This window comes from Boleophthalmus pectinirostris, unplaced genomic scaffold (genome assembly GCF_026225935.1).
Source record: "Boleophthalmus pectinirostris isolate CB_2022bp ecotype Guang Dong unplaced genomic scaffold, ASM2622593v1 HiC_scaffold_15, whole genome shotgun sequence".
NCBI lineage: Eukaryota > Metazoa > Chordata > Actinopteri > Gobiiformes > Gobiidae > Boleophthalmus > Boleophthalmus pectinirostris.
The window spans coordinates 34,190,407-34,212,544 of record NW_026571070.1 but is presented as its reverse complement, the minus strand read 5'-3'; the positions used below and the strand labels follow the sequence as shown (position 1 = coordinate 34,212,544).

General features: G+C 42.3%; 1 protein-coding gene across 1 annotated transcript in view; it reads right to left on the bottom strand.

The window, feature by feature from the left end:
• zeb1b (zinc finger E-box binding homeobox 1b) overlaps positions 1-22,138 on the bottom strand; it is a 137,099-nt gene that overhangs the window by 41,702 nt on the left and 73,259 nt on the right. Inside the window, exon 2 of the mRNA XM_055150729.1 lies at positions 12,870-13,013. Coding sequence (XP_055006704.1) covers positions 12,870-13,013 — 144 coding nt within the window. The remainder of the gene's footprint in view (positions 1-12,869; positions 13,014-22,138) is intronic.

The window sequence follows — 22,138 nt, the reverse complement described above, 5'->3', positions numbered from 1 at the left end:
CGACATTATTTTTATTAAAGTACAGGTAGTTTTATAGCTCAAAAATACTTTCATTCTGACCTGTAACTTGGTCTGGTTTGGTCTCTGTGATGACAGAAAGCCATTAATGCCATACTGTGAAACATTCCAGACAAAGAAATAACATTTTAATTGATGAACTCTTTCTTTTACAAAATATGATAATATTATGAACCTGAAACTTTAAGAAAAATGTAATTTCAACACAATGTTTTAACATGAACTTGTATGTAAATAGGAATAAGTCAATTTTTTTTGGGAAAATCCTGCACTCAGCTCCACTTTTCTCATGTTGGACATTTTTCTGATGAGGGTGTCACTGTCAACAGTCAAAACGATCGTCCTTTAAGAGCGTTTGGAAAGAGACAAGTCTTCATTTGTGCTGCTCTGGTGGGAGGGGCCACGTACAGAGACACTGGAGACGCTGCTGTGATAAACACCACAGAAAATTAACAAGATTTTAATAGAAAATATAATTAATTACAGTATTTTTGTAGAAAATCAGCTGAGGGCCAGATTAAAGGTCTTGGAGGACCGGATCCAGCCCCCGGGCCGTATGTTTGACACCCCTGCATTAAACCTTTCTATCGTCATGGAGACTAAACCAGACCAAGTTACAGGTCAGATCTGTGGAGAGGAGACCCAGCTCACAGTCAGAATGTCTGTTTCTCTAGGTATCTTTGAGCAATAAAACCACCTGTAATTGGATAAAAGTAAGCTGTTTAAAGTCATACTGTGGAACATTTGATACAGGGAAATGACATCTCCACAGAAAGCAGCAGTTGACACACACCCTTCCAAAAAGTTACATAGTGCATTTTGAACAATACCAGCAATACTGTGGAATATTCTAAGCAACTTCTCCATCCTCCGTCCAAAAAGTACCACAGTGTATCTTTAAATAAAAACTCAAGCCCCAACAAACATCAGAGACGGTGATCTTCAGGTCGGTTCAAGTCTCCAGCAGACAGAGTGTGTGCTGTGTGTGTGTACTGCCCTGCCGTTGGGAGTGTGTTTTGAATAAAGCGTGTGAACGTGCAGCCACACCTCCAGGCCAGAGCGTGGAGTACGTGTGAGCGGAGTCCCTCTGGAGCCCGGGGCCAGGAGCCGCTCTGAGTCAGGCTGGAATGTGGAACGCAGGTATGAGAACCACGCAACTTTCAACTGTACACAACTCCTCTGATACAGCAAAGTATTGATATCCAACTCTCTCTGTACAATATTCTCACGATAAACATCTCACGGTATTATATTTGTTGCAATATATCAGAATTGTGAATATGCTACTTTAACTTTCAAAATTCCTTGACTAGGGGCAGTGTTGGGAAAGTTACTTTTAAAATGTAATCCCCTACAGATTACAGATTACATACTGCAAAATGTAGTTTGTAACATAATCCATTAAATTACTTAAAATGAGTAATGTAATCTGAATACTTACTACTTGATTTGTTGTAGAGAAACAAAGACGAGGAAATCTTCACATAAGATGTTTTGTCTGTCCCAGTCTTTCCTTAACCATATTAAAAATATTATTGATAGATGAGGAGGAGACACAGTTTAGTCCTGTTAAATCCTGTTTTAGACCTGGTTTAGACCTGGTTTAGATCCGGTTTAGACCTGGTTTAGTGTCCGGCAATGAGTGGAATTACCAAAAAAAAAAAAAAAAAAAAGGATGTAGCCCAAAATGTGAAAACAGGAAAATACCGCCGTGTAATCCATTTATTTCTGTAAGTAACTGTAATCCAATTACCACTCATTAAAACAGTAACTGTAATTGAATACAGTTACTCATAAGTTGTACTCTACATAATGCCGGTACATGTAATCTGTTACTCCCCAAAACTGACTAGGGGTGAGCTAGAATATTGAAATATCGATATATTGCATTGTTTAATTTGATGATACAGTATCTATATCGTGGGCTGTTGCATCAATATATCACCAAGAGTATTTTTAGGTGCATTTTACTCAGTTATTTTGTGTAACAAAACAATTGTGTTGAAATTTTCACAGTTTTGAGTAAAATGGGTGTTTTTCATTTTCACTTTGCACAGACTTAGTGGACTTTTAGTATTACAGCTAGGATTTTGAATCAATTTGTAATATATTGTATCAAATCGTATTGAAACGAAAGTGCACTGTATTGAAAAATGGAACAGTATCGTGGCTTGTGTATCAAGGTATGTATCGTATCAACAACTTCTTAACGATACCCAGTGCTATCCTTGACAAGACGTTGGTTCTGTCATAATCCAAAGAACTGAGATTTTAAAGTTCTTAAAAACTGTTATTTCTTCTTGTAGTCTGCACTGAAATGGAGCAAAGGATCATGGTCTATGTAGTACCAACGGATGGGAGAAGGTCTTGTGTCACAAGATCTCACGAGACTAAATTGTCACAAGATTGTGCACAGAGATTTTTTCCTCATATTTTTATGTTTGCATTGTAAAAGAGTAGTGACGAGTTAGATTTTTTGAGAATGTGTCGTCCCAAAAAGCAAAACTATAACGACAGTAGAAATATTTAATAACGCAAATCAAAAATGTCGTCCCACCCCTAGTAGTACCCTCTATTTTTTTCACTATTGCTGCACCATAACTATTCATTTCAGCAAAGAAACTTGTACCTTGATATATTGTGATGGCCCACGATATTATTAAGAGACTTTTGCAAATACGATATCATGATATTTCCATTATTGTCACATCCCTAGTTTTGTGTGGAGACTGGAGTACAGACCAGAACCAAAACATGATTACAAAATGTCCCAGTGGAGCTTCAAGTGTAAAGGAGAAGCTCTGTTTCACAAAGACACGACTGAAGAAAAAATCCGCAAATGCTGAACGTGATTTTGGATTGTTGGGATTTGGCTCTGTGCACGTGGAAACCTCCAGACGCCCTGACCACTTGTATCTCTGTGGGGGCTTTGCTGAGTCACACTAAAATGAATCCATATTTAAAGGTGTTTAACTTTTCAGTTGTGGGTCTGTCATCTGCTTGTTTCTATGGACGTGTCATTACTTTGCCTTGAATGTTCCACAGTGTGACATTAAACAGATCTACTTTACATTTATTCAAATTACAAGTGGATTTAGAGCTGAAAAATCCCTAGAAAAACAGACTATGACTGTGAGTGGGGTCGCCTCTCCACAGATCTGATCTGTAACGTGGTCTGTTTTGGTCTCCATGACGATAGAAAGGTTTAATGCCATACTGTGGAATAAGTCTGTGCAATGAATTGAATTTTGATCACCATTTCGATTTGTGTGTCAAACGATCTTCAAACTCATATAATTGAGTTGAAAAGCTTGACAAAGTTTATTTTGGGATATTTTTGATATCAATAAGTATATTTCTTTTATTTTTTTAAAAACATAGAGATTGTAGAACTGCTAGAGATAGAGTTTATTTTGGAGACATTTATGTTTTTCTGCCTTATTTCACGTTCAAAGTTTATTTTATTCATTTTATGTTTTATACATCACAAAACTGCTCTAAGGTTCAGATTTGTAGCCTATATTTATTTTCAATTTGAAAGTTTTGCTTAAATTATGAATAACAAAGTGTTGTTTTTTTTGAGAGAGAGAAATGCTGAATAAATGCATCATGTAACAAAAAAAATAGTTTGAAGAATTATTTCAGTACTGACCAAAATAATCGTGATTTTTTTCCATCATCGAGCAGCTCCACTGTGAAACTTTCCAGATAAAACAATAACATCTCCATGGAGAAAAGTCTCTGACAGACTCTCCACCAGAAAAATACTTTTAAAGAGCCAAAGTAATAACATCTCCATGGAGACGTGCAGGTGCTGTACCCCCACCACAAAAGTGACATCATTTACCTTTAATTTTGTGACTGTCTCCTGTCTGTTATCAGGCCTGTATCGCTGAATAATGGGCAGGTCATATACTCACTACTCAAAAATACAACATTTGTCGGTAGTGACACGGGGTACAGGAGTGCATGGACCCCCCCCACGCCTCTGCAAAATGATACCGTCCCGTGCCGTGATCCACTTCCTGTTCCGGCTGACCTCCGACCCCTGCGCTTCCTGCTATCGTGCGTCCTCACCGCAGATGCTATCGCGCGCTGCATCCGGGACTTCAGCCCGATAAGACGACCACCTCCACCCCCCAGACCCCCCCTCACGCTGTCCCAGAGCAGGAGGACGCTGGGGCCTGTCTCTGTCCTCTCTGTGTACTTGGACTGTCTCTCCGGATACACAGGGCACACTGATATGAAACATGCAGCAGAGGTGGAAAAAGTACTGCATTTGTACTTTCAGCCTGTACCTGACTTTTCCATGTATGTGAGCAAAATGTGTCTCAGTGCAGTAGACTGTATGAGCAGCTCTTGGGCTCTCGTCTACTGCCTGTATTTAATTCTTCCTGCTGGTGAATAATTAGGATGCTCAAGTGAGAAATAACTTTGGACCCGTGTAAACTGCAGCTCAACTTCTGTTTTTTTTACATTTTTAAGGTGCGTGAGACTACTTCTTGTACTAAAACAGCAAAAAAAAAAACAAAACACACACTGAGGCAGCACTGGAAAATATCAAGAACAAATATCGTCAGATTTTTTTCCCCTCGATATCGGCTGATTCCAATATGACAATCAATATATCACTAGATATGTAACAGTAACCCAAATATTGTGACATCGTATCGACAAAGTTCTCGCAATAATATCGTGGACCATCACAATATATCGAATTACAAGTCTCTTTGCTGAATTGAAGAGTTATTTTGCAGCAACATATAAAAAAAAAACCACTATATAGACCATGATCCTTTGACTCCAAGAAGAAATAACAGTTCTAAGCACTTTTAAGTCTCGTCAAGGCATTTTAAAAGGAAAAAAGTAGCATATCAACAGTTTTGGTGGCACCATATTGAGAACACAGGCAAATTTGTGAACAAAATCAAACATCTCCAGTTCGACCCGGACGAGACAATGGTTTCCTTTGATGTGACCTCTCTTTTCACGTGTGTCCCTAAATTGGTAGCAGCCGAAGCAGCAAGGAAGAGACTACTGCAGGATACCAAACTAGAAAGAAGAGAGAACTAAACTGTCACCAGATCAAACACATTGGCTTTCTTAGATTGTGCAGGAATGATAGGAGAAGACTGATAGGAGAAGACCAGTGACTCCAGGTTGAGGTCTTCAGGAAGCCCACGCACATGGACCAGTCAGTACCTGCTGGTAGTTTTAGAGTAGTTAGTTTAGCTCCTCCCTGCAGACAGATATAAGAAAGTGTCACCAGCATTCTGACCAGAACTGAAGAAGCAGCTTGGATGAGCTGCGAAACGTCTTCAACCAAACTAACTTTTGTCCAGTCGACAAACTGAAGTTTCTCCTTGCTAGTTTTGTCCACAAAATATTGCAATAAATATCGTACCATGAGATGTCTATCATGAAAATATTGTACTGAGAGATTTGGATATTGTTACATCCCTAATCGTGAGCCTCTCCACCATATGATGAGCTTTCCCACAATATCGAAATAAATATCGTACCATGAGGTTCATACCGTGATGATATCTTATAGTGAGACTTGGATATCATTACACCCCTATATATCACACATCCTTATTCAAATCAGTTACCCAAAACATTGGACACAGCTGTAGTAATGTGAGTATTTGTACTTTGTTACTTTCCCCCTGACACACCTCGTCTTCACTGTCCATGGAGCAGCCACATGGAATCCTCTGGAGCCCCGTCCATCATCATTATGTCATCACCCTGACTCTACCAGAGGCTGTAAGGCTACGTTCAGACTGCAGGGCTTAACGCTCAATTCCGTTTTTTTTTGTGTGAAATCTGATGTTTTTGCGAGGTCGTTCATATTTCCAGTTAAATGTGACTTGTATGTGATCTCTAGTGTGAACATTAAACAGCCCGAAAGTGTCCCACATGTGCACTGGAGACACGAGGACGTCAACCGCAGTGAGCGTGCTCTGTGTTTACAGAAGTTGTCCAAACATGGACATGAGCATTCAGCACCTGGAGATTTTAAAGTTCCTCTCGTACCGGAGCCAGAACATGAACAACTTACTTGTTTTAAGGAGGAGATTGAGAAGGACGAGGTTTTTGGCCGTGGTTTTTTGTGGGACAGTCCGTTGAAAGGAACGTGTGGATGCACAGACGTAGCCAAGAGTGGTGACTGGTGATGTGCTTCGCTTCAGTGACATGGAGTTCATTAACAATTTTCGCCTACTTCAGCGCAGAATAGTGAGGTTTGTGGCTTGTTGATAACGTGTAGGTGGATGAATGTGCTTTGGCCGTTCAGACTGAAGTCACATGTCAAAAGATCAGATATGTATCAGTTTCAGGAGCACATGTCCAAGTGTCCTGGGTCACATTTGAAAAAATCAGATCTGTGTCGTTCAGACTGTCATTAAAAGATCAGATACAGGTCACATAGAAGCCAAAAAATCAGATTTGGGTCACTTCAGGCTGCAGTCTGAACGCAGCCTATGTGAACACACAGAGCCCACAGCACAGAACTCCTCCAGAACTCCTCCAGAACTCCTCCAGAACTCTGTGGGACATGCTTCCACACTGGTCCACCCAGGCTCAGCTCTCATTTAGAACAGAGATATGAAACCACAGTGTACACAAGCACTGCTCCACCCTGTACTCTACCAGATTTAATCACACAAGTCACAGAGCGGGAGGGACAGAGAGAGGGAGAGAAACAGAGAGATGGAAGTGGAGGAGGGCCAAAGAAAGAGAGAGACCGAGGGAGATTTAGAGAGAAAGTCCCTCCCAGCTCTGACCGGGGACCACCACACTCTTAAACATGTTTTATGGACGCTCTCTTCTCGTGGACACCATAATTACAGGGAAGAATGGAAGAACTTTACATTTTTGTGAAATTCAGAAAACAGCTCATGACCAGTGATGTGGGCAGAAAAACACTGAGGTCTGGAGCTAAAATGTACACGATCTGTAAGTGTGGACACCTCTTCTCTTTAAAGATGCACTTTAAACTTATATCACTGGTGAATTTTGTATTTTAAGATGAAATCCATAAAAACGACAAACGTTTAAAGTGCACTACGGAACATTCCTGGAGCCTCTGTCATTCCCATGTCTCCATGGAGATGTTATTTCTTGTTATTGCATCTTCTACACCATGAAATTAAACTGATCTACCTCCACGGAGACAAAAAAATGACACCACCAGGGCAAGTTACAGGTCAGATCTACGGAGAGGCACCCCACTCTCAGTAAGAACACCATTTTCAAGACACCTTTGAGCTCTAATAAAAAACAGTATTACTACTACTAAATTACGAGATCGAACTTCAGTACCATCCTGTGGAACATTACAGGAAACGTAATAACATCTCCATGGCAACAGAGAAGTGACACAGTGCAGCTTTAACGTGCATGAGGAGGACGTGGATGTAAAACTAGTGCGAAGCGAGTGTGTATTTAAACTCGTGCAGTTGGTTTAAAGACGCAGACGCTTCTCTCTCTGAAGAACAGAAGAGGAGGAGATGTGACGGAGAGAGGCCCTGATAACATGTAATCACCACTCGCTCCACACGACACACAAACGCACAACACAGACTGTGGAGAGAGGACAGGAGAGACAGAGAGGAGAGAGATAAGGAAAAGAAAGAGGGGAGAGAGGAAAGGAGTGAGAAGAGGTGAGAGAGAGGAGGAGGAGAAAGAAAGAAAGATGGACAGGAAAGGGACAGTTTGAGTATAAAAGGGACAGAGAGATAGTGAGAAAGGGGAGAAAAGAGGGGAGGAGAGAGGAAAGAGAGGAGACAGAGGGGAGAGGACAGAGAGGAGGGAGGAGGAGAGAGAGGAGAGGAGAGTGAAAGAGGGGAGAGGAGAGGAGAGAGAGAATGAGAGGAGAGGAGAGTGAAAGAGGAGAGTGAAAGAGGGGAGAGGAGAGTAGAGAGAGAAGGGGAGGAGAGAGAGGAGAGAGGGAGAGGACAGAGGGGAGAGGAGAGAGAGGAGGGAGGAGGAGAGGAGGCGAGAGAGGAGGAGAGGAGATGAGGAGAGAGGAGAGAGAGGAAGAGAAATAATGAGAGAGAGGTGGAGAGAGAGGAGAGTAGAATGAAAGAAGGGAGAGGAGAGAGAGGAGGGAGGAGGAGAGAGACGTGAGAGAGACAAGAGTGAAAGAGGGGAAAGGAAAGGAAAGGAAAGGAGAAAGAGAGGGGATGACAGAGGGGAGAGGAGAGGAGAGGAGAGAGAGGAGGAAGGAGGAGAAGAGTGAAAGAAGGAAGAGGAGAGGAGAGAGAGAGGGGAGGAGGACTGGTGTTTGACTCCAGGGAAAGGCTTTCATTTGGAGCCCTCTGAGCTGCAGGACGAGAAGATTAGAGGGTGGTGTCCTGGGATGAAGGCGGCTCCAGAGGCCAGAGCAGGGAGAAGAAGAAGAGGAGGAGGAGGAGGAGGGGGAGGAGGAGGGGAGAGGGAGACAGAGGTGTGAAGAAAAGAGCGGTGAGGAACGTGTTCTGAGCACACTCACCACAGCCTGAGCTTTTCAAGAGAATCCCCCACAATCCTCTGCTCCAAAACCGTACCACACTTCAGAGCAGGGACAGAGCCAGGACAGCAGGGGGCAGGCTAAGTGCTGGGACGTACACAACACAACACCAACTCTACTCCCTCTAGTACTGCAGACTACTGTAGTAGTAGAGTATTTTACTTTATAAGGTCATCACCAACAACTCATTTATACAAAACAAACATCCAACACTACGAAAAACAACTAACATGATATAAATACAATATACCGTATTTTCTGCACTATAGGGCGCACTCAAAAGCATTTCATTTCATCCAAAAACAACTGTGCACCTTATATATGAATTTACTGGGGTGTCTCAGTACAACTTTAGTAAACTATAAAGCCGCTCCACTTGCAGCATTACAGCTCCTGTAGTCAGGAGCATCAGGAGTAATACAGACTGTGATTCCTTTTAATATCAAAATGCACCTGTCAAGAGACACGCTCACAATGCCCACTTTAAACTCAAGACTGTTATAAGCAGTGGATGAGACCGATCTGCCAATGGATCGTGGATCAGTATCAACTTTGGTTCGAGCTTTCACCTAGACCAGAATCATCACTGAACTGCCAGGGAACAGTAACCACACTGACTCGGATCATGACGAGAGGGATGTGGGCGTGCTGGACGCCGTAATCACCCAACTGTTTCAACGATTATGATTTATTGTGAATAGGCTAACAATGTAGCATCTCAGACTAGGGATGGGCATTCGATGAAATTTTCTTAATCGATCGATTATCAATTAATCATTAATGTTTTTATATTAAAATGATCGTCATTATTATTACTATCTGCACTACTAACTTGCATAAATAAATTCAACTTTACGACATATAAACCGTAACCACTCTAGAGCCACATCAATCCGTTTGACATTATAATGTGTTTAATTCAGTTTTGCGCAACTCTCACAGAAACAAAACTTAAAACCACATCACTAATTTGCATAAACTAAGCGAAGATAAAACTACAGCTCTTGTGTCGCTGATGCGGTCAACTTCTGTCGGATTAAAAGACATGACTCAGGTGAATACAGTTTAGTGTGACCAGATTTGCGTTTGTCAAAACCAGGACACCGTACGGGGGGAGGGAGGTGGGGACTCGTCATCGACATTGAGCGACTCTCACCTGGTAAAACTTTTTCCCACTGAAACATATGTTCCTGCTTTATACACTGTGCACATGGACTCACACTTGTCCCAAACGCAACGGAAAGCGTGGAATTTCTTGTACAAATCATCGTTAAATACACATTTGTGCTTCAGTACGTTGCAGACTGACCGAATGTTTGTGTTTGCTCGCTCCTTCTGATGCAGAGACACATGTACACACCTGTTTGGTCACGCTACACACAGCAACCTACATTCGGTTTGTCGATTAAAATTAACGTAATCGATGAAATTCTTAATGATCAATTATCGATTAATCATGCCCATCCCTATCTCAGACAGTATTTTTTTTTACAAGTTACAGTTGAACAAAGTTGAGAGTTATTGTGAAAACTTTAAATAAAGTTTGACTGACTTATCGAACTGTTGTGTTTCGTTTAATGCGCCTTATAGTCCGGTACGGTTTATATGTGAAAAAAGTTCGAAAATAGACCATTCAGTGACAGTGCGCCTAATAATCCAGAGCCCCTATAGTGCGGGAAATATGGTAAGTGAAAACAGCCACAGCCAACCAGACTTTCAAAACACACCACAACACTGCAGAATCCTTATAGTTTAAACTGAGCTGGAGGTCCGAATTCTGTGTAACAAATCAGACTATAGATTTGTTGACCCGGTCTCTGTAATTCCTGGGCGTGTGGGAGGAAGAGCGGAGTCTGAACATATGAGGAACAGTCACCACATTTACATGAGAGCTTTAATTCCAAATAAAGATAATTTAATTCTGAATAAAAATGAATTCTGCTTTAAAAACATACATGTAAACACTTAATTCCTAATGAAAATGAGCCAAATTAAGTTATTCCAGCTGACAGACGTAAAGTGTGATGAGAGAATTCTCCGAATGTTGCGTAATTTTCATTTCAAAGTTTGGATCATGTTTGTGTCCGTGGTGTAACGACAAACCGAGATGACAGAAAAGCCGGTAGCAGCTGAAGTGTGTGTTTTCTTCCGGTCGACGTAAATATGTCGGTGTCTCTGTCAAATCAGAACCTTCCCCACCCCCAGATGCTGAGCAGAATTAAATAAAGACGATTTAACGAGTTTTCCATGTAAACCTCAATTCAGAATTATTACTTCCATGTAAACTTGAAGGACACTATGTTAATTCAGAACTATTTCATTCAGAACAATTAATTCGGAATAAAAAACGTCATGTAAACGTGGCCAATGTGATTGTTCTAACAGGTCTTCACGGTTCAGACTCACATGTTTGTAATCAGGGCAGTGCTGTGTGATGTCACCTAGTACTTGAAACTGCACTGGTCACAGGAGAGAGCACACAGTCCGTTTTTGAGCGCAAATCTGCACATTTTTGCACTTAAATGACCAACATGGACTAGAAGTAGTAGATTTAGATGTTTAGGGCCCATATGACACTATTCTCTGATCTATTCTAACATTTCCTCATCACAAACACACCTGGAGTTTCATTCAGTTTCGTTTCATTCACACGTTTAACCCTGCACATTTAGGTTGAGTTTTCCTCTCAGTATGAAAACACTTTGTGCCACCTTGTGATTACGCTCCATTGTGTTTTTAAACTGCAAACACCTTCACTAGAATCATGTGGATCATTTCAGCTCATCTCTACTGAACTAAAAAGGAAGCTCGTCATTTGAAAACTCTCACATCATGACATCACATGTTGGAACACAGCATTTTGATCTTTGGAGATACAGAGCCTAAAAATAAAGGATTACTCAAACACGTGTGTAGGAAACAAAACACAACTCCAGGTCTGTATTTGAGGAATTAAAAACATTCTAACATGACATAAAGCTCAAAAGTATTTGTAATGTAGCTCTTTTAAAATCTAAATGAACACAACTCACAGTGTCAAAAAGTCTTTATCAGAACCTTGGTCGTACACCTGCACCTGGACTTGTTGTTCTGGATGGGGAGAGGTGGGGGTGAGGGGGGGTGACGTAGCTTCCTGTGCAATGACGTGACTTCCCCGGGTGGAGGTAAACAGGAGTTCATAGTACCCCCCCCCTCCCTCCACTTCCCCTCCTCCCCTGTGCCCAGCAGTCCCATAAACAGCCTGTGATCAGTGCACTGGTGTGGGGGACGTGAAGGTCTCAGGCTGCGCTGGCATTGTCTGTGGAGTCTGCCGCTTCCTGCCCCCTCCCCTCACACAATGGGACAAACGGAGGACACCGCGGGCACACGGGGGGAGGGGGCATAAAGGGGGCACACAGGGGGCACGTCAGCTGGGTTCAAAGTCATACAGACCCAGGTGAGCACAATAGAGGAAAGTACACGGGAAAAGTTCAGCGTGATCTGTGTTTGTGAGTGATAGGCTTTAAAAAGTCACGGTGTGAATCTGGGATTAGTTGAACTCGACAGTGGAATAGTGTCCTGTCCCATCGTGTTGACTCACAGTTACAGAGGTTCAACTTTGATTCAATGAAAAAACACACACACTCATTTTAAGTTGTTCTAGACATGCTCACTGCTCAATTCATGAACTGATTAAAATGTGTGAATTAAAGATGGGCCCATATATTTTCAAACTGATGCTGATGCTGCCGTAGCTGATAGTCAACACTGGCCAATGCTAGAATTAAGATTTTAAAATCCCAAGACCCACAAATCTATGTTCAGTTGCACTAATGACATCACCCATACTGAACGTTCAACATCAAACTGGACTGAACTGTACCAGCTCAAAGTCTCTTACACTTGTATGGAAAATAAATCAAACACTTGTTTGAACCATGACTTACCAGGACATGACTTTCTAGACTTTCTCGAGATTTTGACTGCATGTTTCTATCTTTCTGCTGTTCTAAAACTTTGTATTGCAACACTGAAATGTCCCAAAATGTGGGCTAAATAAAGGTTTTCTTTCTATCACACCAAATCCATGGCTGACCACAATTAACCAGTTCACTCAAGTGACTGTGCACCAGCTCTGAGAGCACATCAAAGTAGCTCAAAGTGACTCCAGAGATGAGCTCCAGTGGCATATTTGTCATATTCTGTGCAAATAAGATTGTGAGTGTAAAATGTGATTATCCGCCTCCCTGCGTGGGGCTGTAAGAGCAGGCCCGGGGACAGGGGGCTAAGCTGTGAGGAGGAGTGCATTAGCATGGGGCCCAGCTGTGCGGGGAGATAGGGCCGTGTGCACACTCACCGTGGTCCCAGCACTGCTCCCTGGGGTGCTCCTCATCAGGCAGGGTGCTGTCACACTCGGCCCCGTCCGCCTCCTCCACAATGTGCAGCTTGTCCTCATCATCTGTGTCCGAGCCCGCCTCCAGCCCATTGTTGTAAGTGGTCACTGCAAAGACACAGGGCGGAGGGATACGTTAGTACAGATGCTGTGAGCGGACACTGAGAAACACAAGGCGGATGGATACGTAACACACAAGTGGTGACTGCGCAGACACAGGCGGACAGACACATTACAGATGTTGTGACTGCGCAGACACAGGCGGACGGACACATTACAGATGTTGTGACTGCGCAGGCACAGGCGGATGGACACATTACAGATGTTGTGACTGCGCAGACACAGGCGGACGGACACATTACAGATGTTGTGACTGCGCAGGCACAGGCGGATGGACACATTACAGATGTTGTGACTGCGCAGACACAGGCGGACGGACACATTACAGATGTTGTGACTGCGCAGGCACAGGCGGACGGACACATTACAGATGTTGTGACTGCGCAGACACAGGCGGATGGACACATGTGGTCCTGGTTAAGAGTGTGAGGTGTGAGGGGGGTGGGAGTGTGGAGCAGGTGATTTGTGCGTCTGAAGATCAGGATCAGTGAAGTATGTGGTGAAAACATGACAGATTTTATGTTCAAACTGTGCACTCTCTATTTGACTTTTAAAGGTGCACTACAGAACTTTTCAGGTTTGACTGTAATGCCATACTGTGGAATATCCCACGCAACGTCCAAACAGAAAAGTTACACAGAGCACCTTTAGTGATTCATGCATTATGAAAGTAAACAAATGTAAAGCAAAACTACATATTACTCGACACGATATCGCAAAACACAAATTGCACAAATTGTGATCGTAAAATTGTTGCTCAGACTTCCACAGATTTCTGATTAGAATTTTCATCGATATTGATCCTGATCCTGAAGACGGGGTTCCAACAGTATCACAGACAACTAAGGTAGAGCAAGGTACAGGTCAGATCTGTGGAGAGGCACCCCCACTCCCAGTAAGAATCCATGTTTTTAATGTATTTTTGAGCAATAAATAAAATTAACTGTGATTACACACAAGATAGATATATTTAATGCGATAGCATGGAACATTCTAGACAAATCAGTGGCAAGCGTGGTGTACCAGCAACCAAAAAAGTTCCACAGTGCACCTTTTCAGTTAGCAGACATGAAATTTGCCCTTTGCATCCACCCCATCAGGAGCAGTTGTGTTAATCCGAGCATATTTTTATTCCAAAATCGGTTTACTTCACCGCCGGTTCTATGTACTACTCATGATTGCGTATCCGTGGTTTGGTTATGTACTGGAGTGTGTGGGGGCTGAGAGCGGGCCCCCAGGAGCCTGCCCACAGAGAGCTTTATTACAGCCTGTAAATGTGCCTGACCCTCCGTGCGCGCCTCGTTCTCCCGGCTCCACCTGTGCTCCACCACCCTCCCGCCCGCCCACACACTCACTCTCTCTCGCTCTCTCTCAGATCCATGTGCGAGGGCCCCGTGTGCCTCAGGAGGGGCCAGTGCTGCCGCTGCCAAACCAAGCACATCAGAGGAGCAAAAACACAGCCACGAGGTTGTGTGTACAGAGGAGACGCTATCAAAGTACAGCGCATTTGAGACGCCGAACATGAAATGGATATTAGTATTGTTGTTACAAATTTGAGGCTGCCACATTGTTTCTAAAATAAATTGAAGAGTGGCAGGGTCGGTCTTGCTATAATAATCAAACCACAACACAAATCACGCACATTTTTATGATTTCATCTTTAAAATTCACGGTCTAGTTTCAAATTTCTCAACAAGACGACTATGTACTATCGATGTAACAATATCCAAATCTCTCTGTACGATATTTTCACGATATGCAGCTCATGGTACAATATTTTTGCGATGTTTAGTGGAGACTAACAAAATTGTCCTCTTAAAATGCCTTAACAAGACTTAATCCTGCAAAGAACTAAGACTTAAAAGTGTTAGAACTGTTATTTCTTCATGTAGTCTGCACTGAAACAGTGCAAAGGATCATGGTCTATGTAGTTCCCTCTGTTTTTTTTTTAGTTATTACTGCACCATAACAATGAATTTAAGCGAAAACACTTGTGATTCGATATATTGTGATGGTCCACGATATTATTCAGAGACTTTATCAGGATATTTTGGTTATTGTTACATCCCTAATATGTACCAACTCTTACACGCACAACACTCACCTCAATTTCCTCCAAAAACATGTAAACAACAGAATTTTTATAAAATCGAGATTGTCAAAATAAAAACAATACCCACAAATTGATGCTAAAACAATATTTGATACAAGATACTAACTTGAATAAATAGTAATAATACAACAAAGGTGAACCTCTCAGGATAGTTTTAGGCAAAGGATCTAAAGGATCTAAAACTGACCTGAAAATTTTTTTTGATGAAGAACTTTTTGAATCCTAACTTCAATATTGCCGATTTGCTTTCCTGCCGAAATTGAGTTTGAAATGTTGGTTTTGATTCAACAGTCAGTCCTCTGTCAGTAAACACATGTGGTTTGAAATAGGGTACCGTATTTTTCAGACTATAAGGCGCACTTTAAATCCTTTAATTTTCTCAAAAATCGACAGTGCACCTTATAATCTGGTGTGCATTAATTATGGTTGTGCTTATGTATTAATTATTTTTGTGCTTACTGACCTCGAACAGATTTTAGCATTCAAAAATCTGTCAAAATGGCGTCATGAGTCGTGTCCTTTAGTCCGACCGAAGCTGAACCGCATCAGTGAGCTGTTTAGTCAGTGCTTATACTTTATGCAAATGAGTCATGTGGTTTTACGTTTTGTTTCAGTAAAACGTAAATAAATGTGCACAAAGCTGCATTAAACACATTATTACTCAATGTATATTTGAGTCGTCCTCGTAGGCAATAAAAAAACAAACTGATCCACCCACATTCACATTCATAATCCACACTGACCAAAACAGAGAGGCAACACCGGGCGAATTACACCACGATCTGCCGATGGATCGTGGACGCCTGGACTAAAGATCAGACTCAAGTGTCGTCCATTTATTTCGCTTAATGCGTCTTATAATCCAGTGCGGCTTATGTATGAAAATAGATGAGATAATTAAACAATATTGATTACTGAGCCTTATAATCGTGGACACCTTATAGTCCGAAAAATACAGTACTAGGTATAAGATTGAAACATTGAAAAAATATCTGGATTCATTTTTATTTTGCCACATTGTGACCTCCCCCGATCTCAGTTACACAACACAAACTGTGAAGGATATGCTGAAAACTACAAATATAGTACATACTAAAACTAGTATCGAAACTAGATACTCATTTGAGAGTCAAATTCAGAGGACAGAAATTAACCTTTTCCGAATGTCTTTAGAATGATGTTGAGCTGTCTCAGAACAAATATAAGAGCACATAGACTAGTATACACACATGGACCAACATGAACCTACTGCACCACTGACGATCACACACATATATGACCACAAAGAAAGTACTACCATTTAATGTTGGAAATCACATTCTATTGTCTAAAGAAACATATAAATTTGAGTATCGCCTAAATCTCAACTTTGAAAACAGTTTCCATCTTCCTTTCCCTCTCATTCCGCTGCACTGCCAAACTGCGCTCTCCGCCCGTGCTCTATTTAAAAGTCTTGTGCATGGATTGGCCTACTCCACCTCTGCACCTGCCGAGTACAAAGCTCCTGGTGCCCACCTCCTTCTCGAGCGGCTCTCCGGGGCCAGGAGGAGGTGGTGAGAGGGCCTGAGTCGGAGCCAATCAAAGCGCATTGTGTGGAGCTCTCTTCTGCTGCCTCTCTGGCGGTGGAGGGGGGGCGAGGGGAGTGAGGGGGAGGGCGTTCACGGGGTCCAAACCGGAGCTGTGACCATACAAAAATGTCAAACTCTATTCAGTAGGAAGGAATAGGTTTGTCTATCATTTTGCCATGTTTAGTTCTGATATGGATGAATGCCATTTCTGTTGAGAAAAGATACAATTTAGTCCTGTTTCTGTGACGCCTCAGTACGGAAATGAATATCTAGTTTTGATACTTCTTTGTATTGATGACTGTGTGGGTTGTGATACTTGTAAATGTATCTTGCAATTATTCAGTTATAAGTTTTGGTTTTTTGGGGGGTTTTTTGTTGCTAGAAATCCTGAAAATCCATCCTCACTGTGGAGCTTTTACCTTACCTTAGCCTTTATTTCATCCACAAGGGAAATGATTTGAACACAGGAGATGATGCATCATAATGTAATAAAATAACAAAGACAAAAAGATAAATGTGAATAATAAATTCTAAATAAGTAGAAAAAGAAATAGCAAGAGACAGGGGTCAAATAAGATAGGGAGTAGGGAGTATTATCTGTTCCATAAGGGGGAGTTGTTGTACAGCTGTAGGGAGTATTATCTGTTTCATAAGGGGAGTTGTTGTACAGTTGTAGGGAGTATTATCTGTTCCATAAGGGGGAGTTGTTGTACAGTTGTAGGGAGTATTATCCATTACATAAGGGGGAGTTGTTGTACAGTTGTAGGGAGTATTATCCATTACATAAGGGGGAGTTGTTGTACAGTTGTAGGGAGTATTATCCGTTACATAAGGGGGAGTTGTTGTACAGTTGTAGGGAGTATTATCCATTACATAAGGGGGAGTTGTTGTACAGTTGTAGGGAGTATTATCCGTTACATAAGGGGGAGTTGTTGTACAGTTGTAGGGAGTATTATCTGTTACATAAAGGTGAGTTGTACAGTTGTAGGGAGTATTATCTGTTACCTTACCAAATTCTTAGATTTTCTCCCTTTTTGTTATTTAAATCTTAAGTTAAATTAAGCAGTTAAAGGTTAAACCCGGTGAAACAAAAGCTGTTGTGATGTTGGGACTTTAAAAAAATAAACTGAAGTGAAACGGAATTGCCATACTGTAGAACATTCTAGGCAAAGCAACAATTATTTGACTTTTATTAAAATATGGTTGTATTTTCTCTGCTCCACAGTGTCAGAATCTACTCTTTGTAATCTAAATTCCTCCCTCATTATTTGCTCATCAGCGTGTCTGGCCAGTGTCCATCTTAAAGCTTTGTGTAAAGAGGTAACAGAATGTAACACAAGAGCCTGAGTCAGACGGAGCGCTCCCACAGGCCCGGCCCCTGTCCGCAGAGGCAGGTGATGTATGACCCCCCCCCCTCCTGCTCCTAACACCGGCACACTGCTACACTTCATCTGAAACATGGACCCTCCTCCACCCCCCCCACTCACCCGCCCGCCCCGGCAGCCACTCAGGTGTGGAGCTGAGGTCAGCGCTTACACAGGCAACACGCCACCCCCCCCCCCCCCCCCCCCCCCACACACACACACACCCGTACCGCCCGCCCCCCGCCCCTGTCAGCTCCAAATGATCAACTATAAAACAGAAGAGGGCGAATCGATGCGCCGCCGAAGCAGACAGGAGGTGAGGGCGGAGGGAGGGAGGGGTGACGGGGAGGGAGGGGGGGGCTATAAAACAGACCGGGGAAAAAGGTGGTGAAGTGGAGCCGCGTTTGAACCAGGAACACTGCATTTCCTCTCCTGTCCGTCACTGTCAGCCAATCACGGCCCGCTGCCTTCGCTTCTCGACCAATCACCCCTAAGACATTCATCAAACGGATACTCCGCAGCAGCAGAACCACCGGCCTCCTCACACTCTCCAAATCTTCCTCTTCATCGCCACCAGACAACACTGTATTGTGTTCTGTCAGTCACGGTCTGCTACCTTTGCTTCTCGACCAATCATCTCTCAAGACTTTCATCAATTAGATACGTCGTAGCAGCAGAACTGTCAGCCGCCTCAGCCTCTCCAACTCCTCGTCTCCCTCCTGTCCATCACTGTCAGCCAATCACGGTCTGCTACCTTTACTTCAACCAATCACCTCTCAGTATATTAATCAAACAGATACGCCACAGCAGCAGAACCACCAGCCTCCTCAGACTCTCCAGCTCCTCTTCTTTTCCAACTGTCCATCACTGTCAGCCAATCATGGTCTATTTCCTTTGTTTCAACCAATTATCTCTTAGTATATTAATCAAAAAGATGTCTGTCACTGTCAGCCAATCACAGCCGGTTTTACTTCAACCAATCACCTCTCAATATATTAATCAATAAGATACGCCGCAGCAGCAGAACCACCAGCCTCCTCAGACTCTCTAACTCCTCTTCTTCATCACCACCAGAGAAGACTATTTTCTGTCTGTCACTGCTAGCCAATCACAGTCTGCTACCTTTGCTTCTTGACCAATCAGCTTTCAAGACTTTCATCAATTAGATACACCGCAGCAGAACTGTCAGCCACCTCAGACTCTCCAACTCCTCTTCTTTCCCTCCTGTCCATCACTGTCAGCCAATCACGGTCTGTTCCCTTTGCTTCAACCAATCATCTCTCTATATATTAATCAAAAAGATACGCCGCAGCAGCAGAACCACCAGCCTCCTCATCCTCTCCAAATCCTCCTCTTCATCACCACCAGACAAGACTGTATTTTCTGTTTGTCACTGTCAGCCAATCACGGTCTGCTACCTTTGCTTCTCGACCAATCACCTCTCAAGACTTTCATCAATAAGATACGCCTCAGCAGCAGAACCGTCAGCCACCTCAGCCTCTCCAGCTCCTCTTCTTCTTCCAAACACTTGTATCATATTTATCGGGCCTAAAGCGTCAGAGTGGATCCTCTCTCTATCCCCTCCCCTGGTTTGTTTCTGTTGCGGCGTCTCCTGTTGAAATAAGAGTGGACACCAAATGGTCGCTCCGAAACCAAAACAGGAGATGCAGCACCGAGCGTCAACAAAGGCTGCGCTCCCTTCTGGCGTTTGGACAGCTGGCCTCATTAGCGCTAACATGCTAGCGCGCCGCGGGAGGACGCAGCCCACGCGAGCGAGGAGCCGGCGCTGTGAGGTGGAGGAGGTGAAGACGTTCGGATAAAACTTTGCTCTCGTGGGGTTGCAACATCTTAAGCACCTGTGGAAATAAGAAGGCGGCTCGATTTGGACGCCGGCTTCACGTTTGTTTGGCAGAGACACTTATGCAAACTACAAACAGCGATTTTGAACACATCACGAGGGCGGTGCAAGTTACATCATCAAGTAGAAGTGATGTTACTTTTTGAAATCGCACCGTCCTTGTTTCACTACATTTTTTCTGCTCTTTTTCCAGCTTGTTGTTTAGTGACATTTTCAATAATCTTTTAGGGCTGAATATCATTAAGAAGTTGTCGATACGATACATACCTTGATACAATGCGCTTTTCGATACAGTGAGCTTTTGATTCAATACGATTCTATATGATATATTTCACATCGATTCGATATGGTTCAATGAAAAACAAAGTCTAAATCGTGGCTGTGATACTAAAAATCTAAGTCCAGTAAGTTTGTGCACAGTTAATACAGAAAATACCCATTTTACTCAAAACAGTGACAATGTCAACACAATTGTAGCTCTTACGCAAATTAATTTTGTCAAATATACCTAAAAATACTCTTCATGATATATCAATACAGCAGGCCGCAAGATCAATATTGTATCAGCACATTAAACGATACGATATATCAATATTTTCATATATTTGCACACCCCTACTTGACATTTTCCAAACATTAATTTCAATTTTGACACTTTTCAGCCAGTTAATACTTTGCAGCTGATGTCATGAACATTCCCTGAGGGTGTGACACTAACTTAAAGCACAGCTCTGTCTGAAACTGTTACTCAACTTACACTTGATCTGAGTCATGTTTTAAACCAATCAGACCAAAAAGAGCTGAGCTGTTTTGAACTACAACAGGTGAGATGATTTGTGCTGTTAAATAAGTCTGTCACACATAAAATTACAGTCACAAACTAAATAGAATTATCCAACAGTTTTTCAGTTGAATCTCAAATTCTTAAACAGGATCATGAACACTCAGACTGATCGCAGGCTCCTGAAAATGTGCTCTTTAAATCCCAGGGTTCCCACTCTTTTCGCTGACAAAATTTCAAAACTTTTCCATGACTTTTTCATGACCTAAAGTGAATTTTTCATGACTTTACAACACCTCCATGTGTAGAATTGATAGATTGATGTTTACTCTTTCCACTCACTTTATGGTTTGGGATTATAGTTTTGAACATTCAAAATCCTGTCAGTGCATTTACTGTTGTCTCTTTTAAACAAAAGGCGTAATCATAATAGCCTCATGACAACTTAACAGAATGCTGGAGTTGAGTGAAAGAGATACTAAAATTCCATGACTTTTCCTAAACTTTCATTGAATTTACAAAATTTCATGACTTTTCAAGGTCTAGGAAATGACATTTTCAATTTCCATGACTTTTCCAGGATTTCCATGACTGTGGGAACCCTGAAATTCATTTTCTTATTTATTGAGTTTTCAGACTATCTCACAACTTTCTTTGTCTTTCTTTGTCTGTTTGCTTAGTGTGCTTTGTGTGACCATGGTAACTACTGAATATTCCACCAGTACAGATGCATGTAAAACACCCCCAGCGTGATGCTTATTTATTTATTTATTTATTTGAGTGTCACTGCAAAGAATCATATACCACCTAATCTAAAAGACAATGGCCCATCTAGTAAAAGTGCTCCATTAGTGACCAAACAGTGAACATTTTCTTTGCATATTCTCCTCTCCAGCTCCTGCACCCACCAAACTCTACTTCTCCACCTTCTGAAACCAAAACTAAAACTAACCGCAGCTCATATCTGTAGTTTTTCTGCCTCCGTGGTGGGTGTCTCGTCCCGTGGTCCGTTCACAGGGCTGTCGGGGGGTGTTAGGAGCAGGGCCGGGACAGGAGCTGTGCTGTTATGACACCTGCCAGCCTGGATCTATTACTGCCACTGAAGAGGACCGGGGCGGGGGCAGGAGGGAGGGACCATTATCTCAGAGAAGAACTCACTGCACACAAGAGGCACGGGAGGGGAAAGTGTCCAAAAATGGTTTCAAGTAAGTTTTTACGAATATGGAAAAGAAATGATGCCTTTAAGCCACTTTACCTGATTTTACACTCTTAAAAATGTGAAAAACAAAGGTTGTATGGAGGATTTTTTTTTTTTTGTTTGTTTCAAATTGTCGATGAAAGTTCAAAATAGAATTATAGAGATGCAGCAGCCTTGTAATTATGATGACCAAAAAAAAAAAAAAAGAATGAAAATCCATCAACTGTGGAC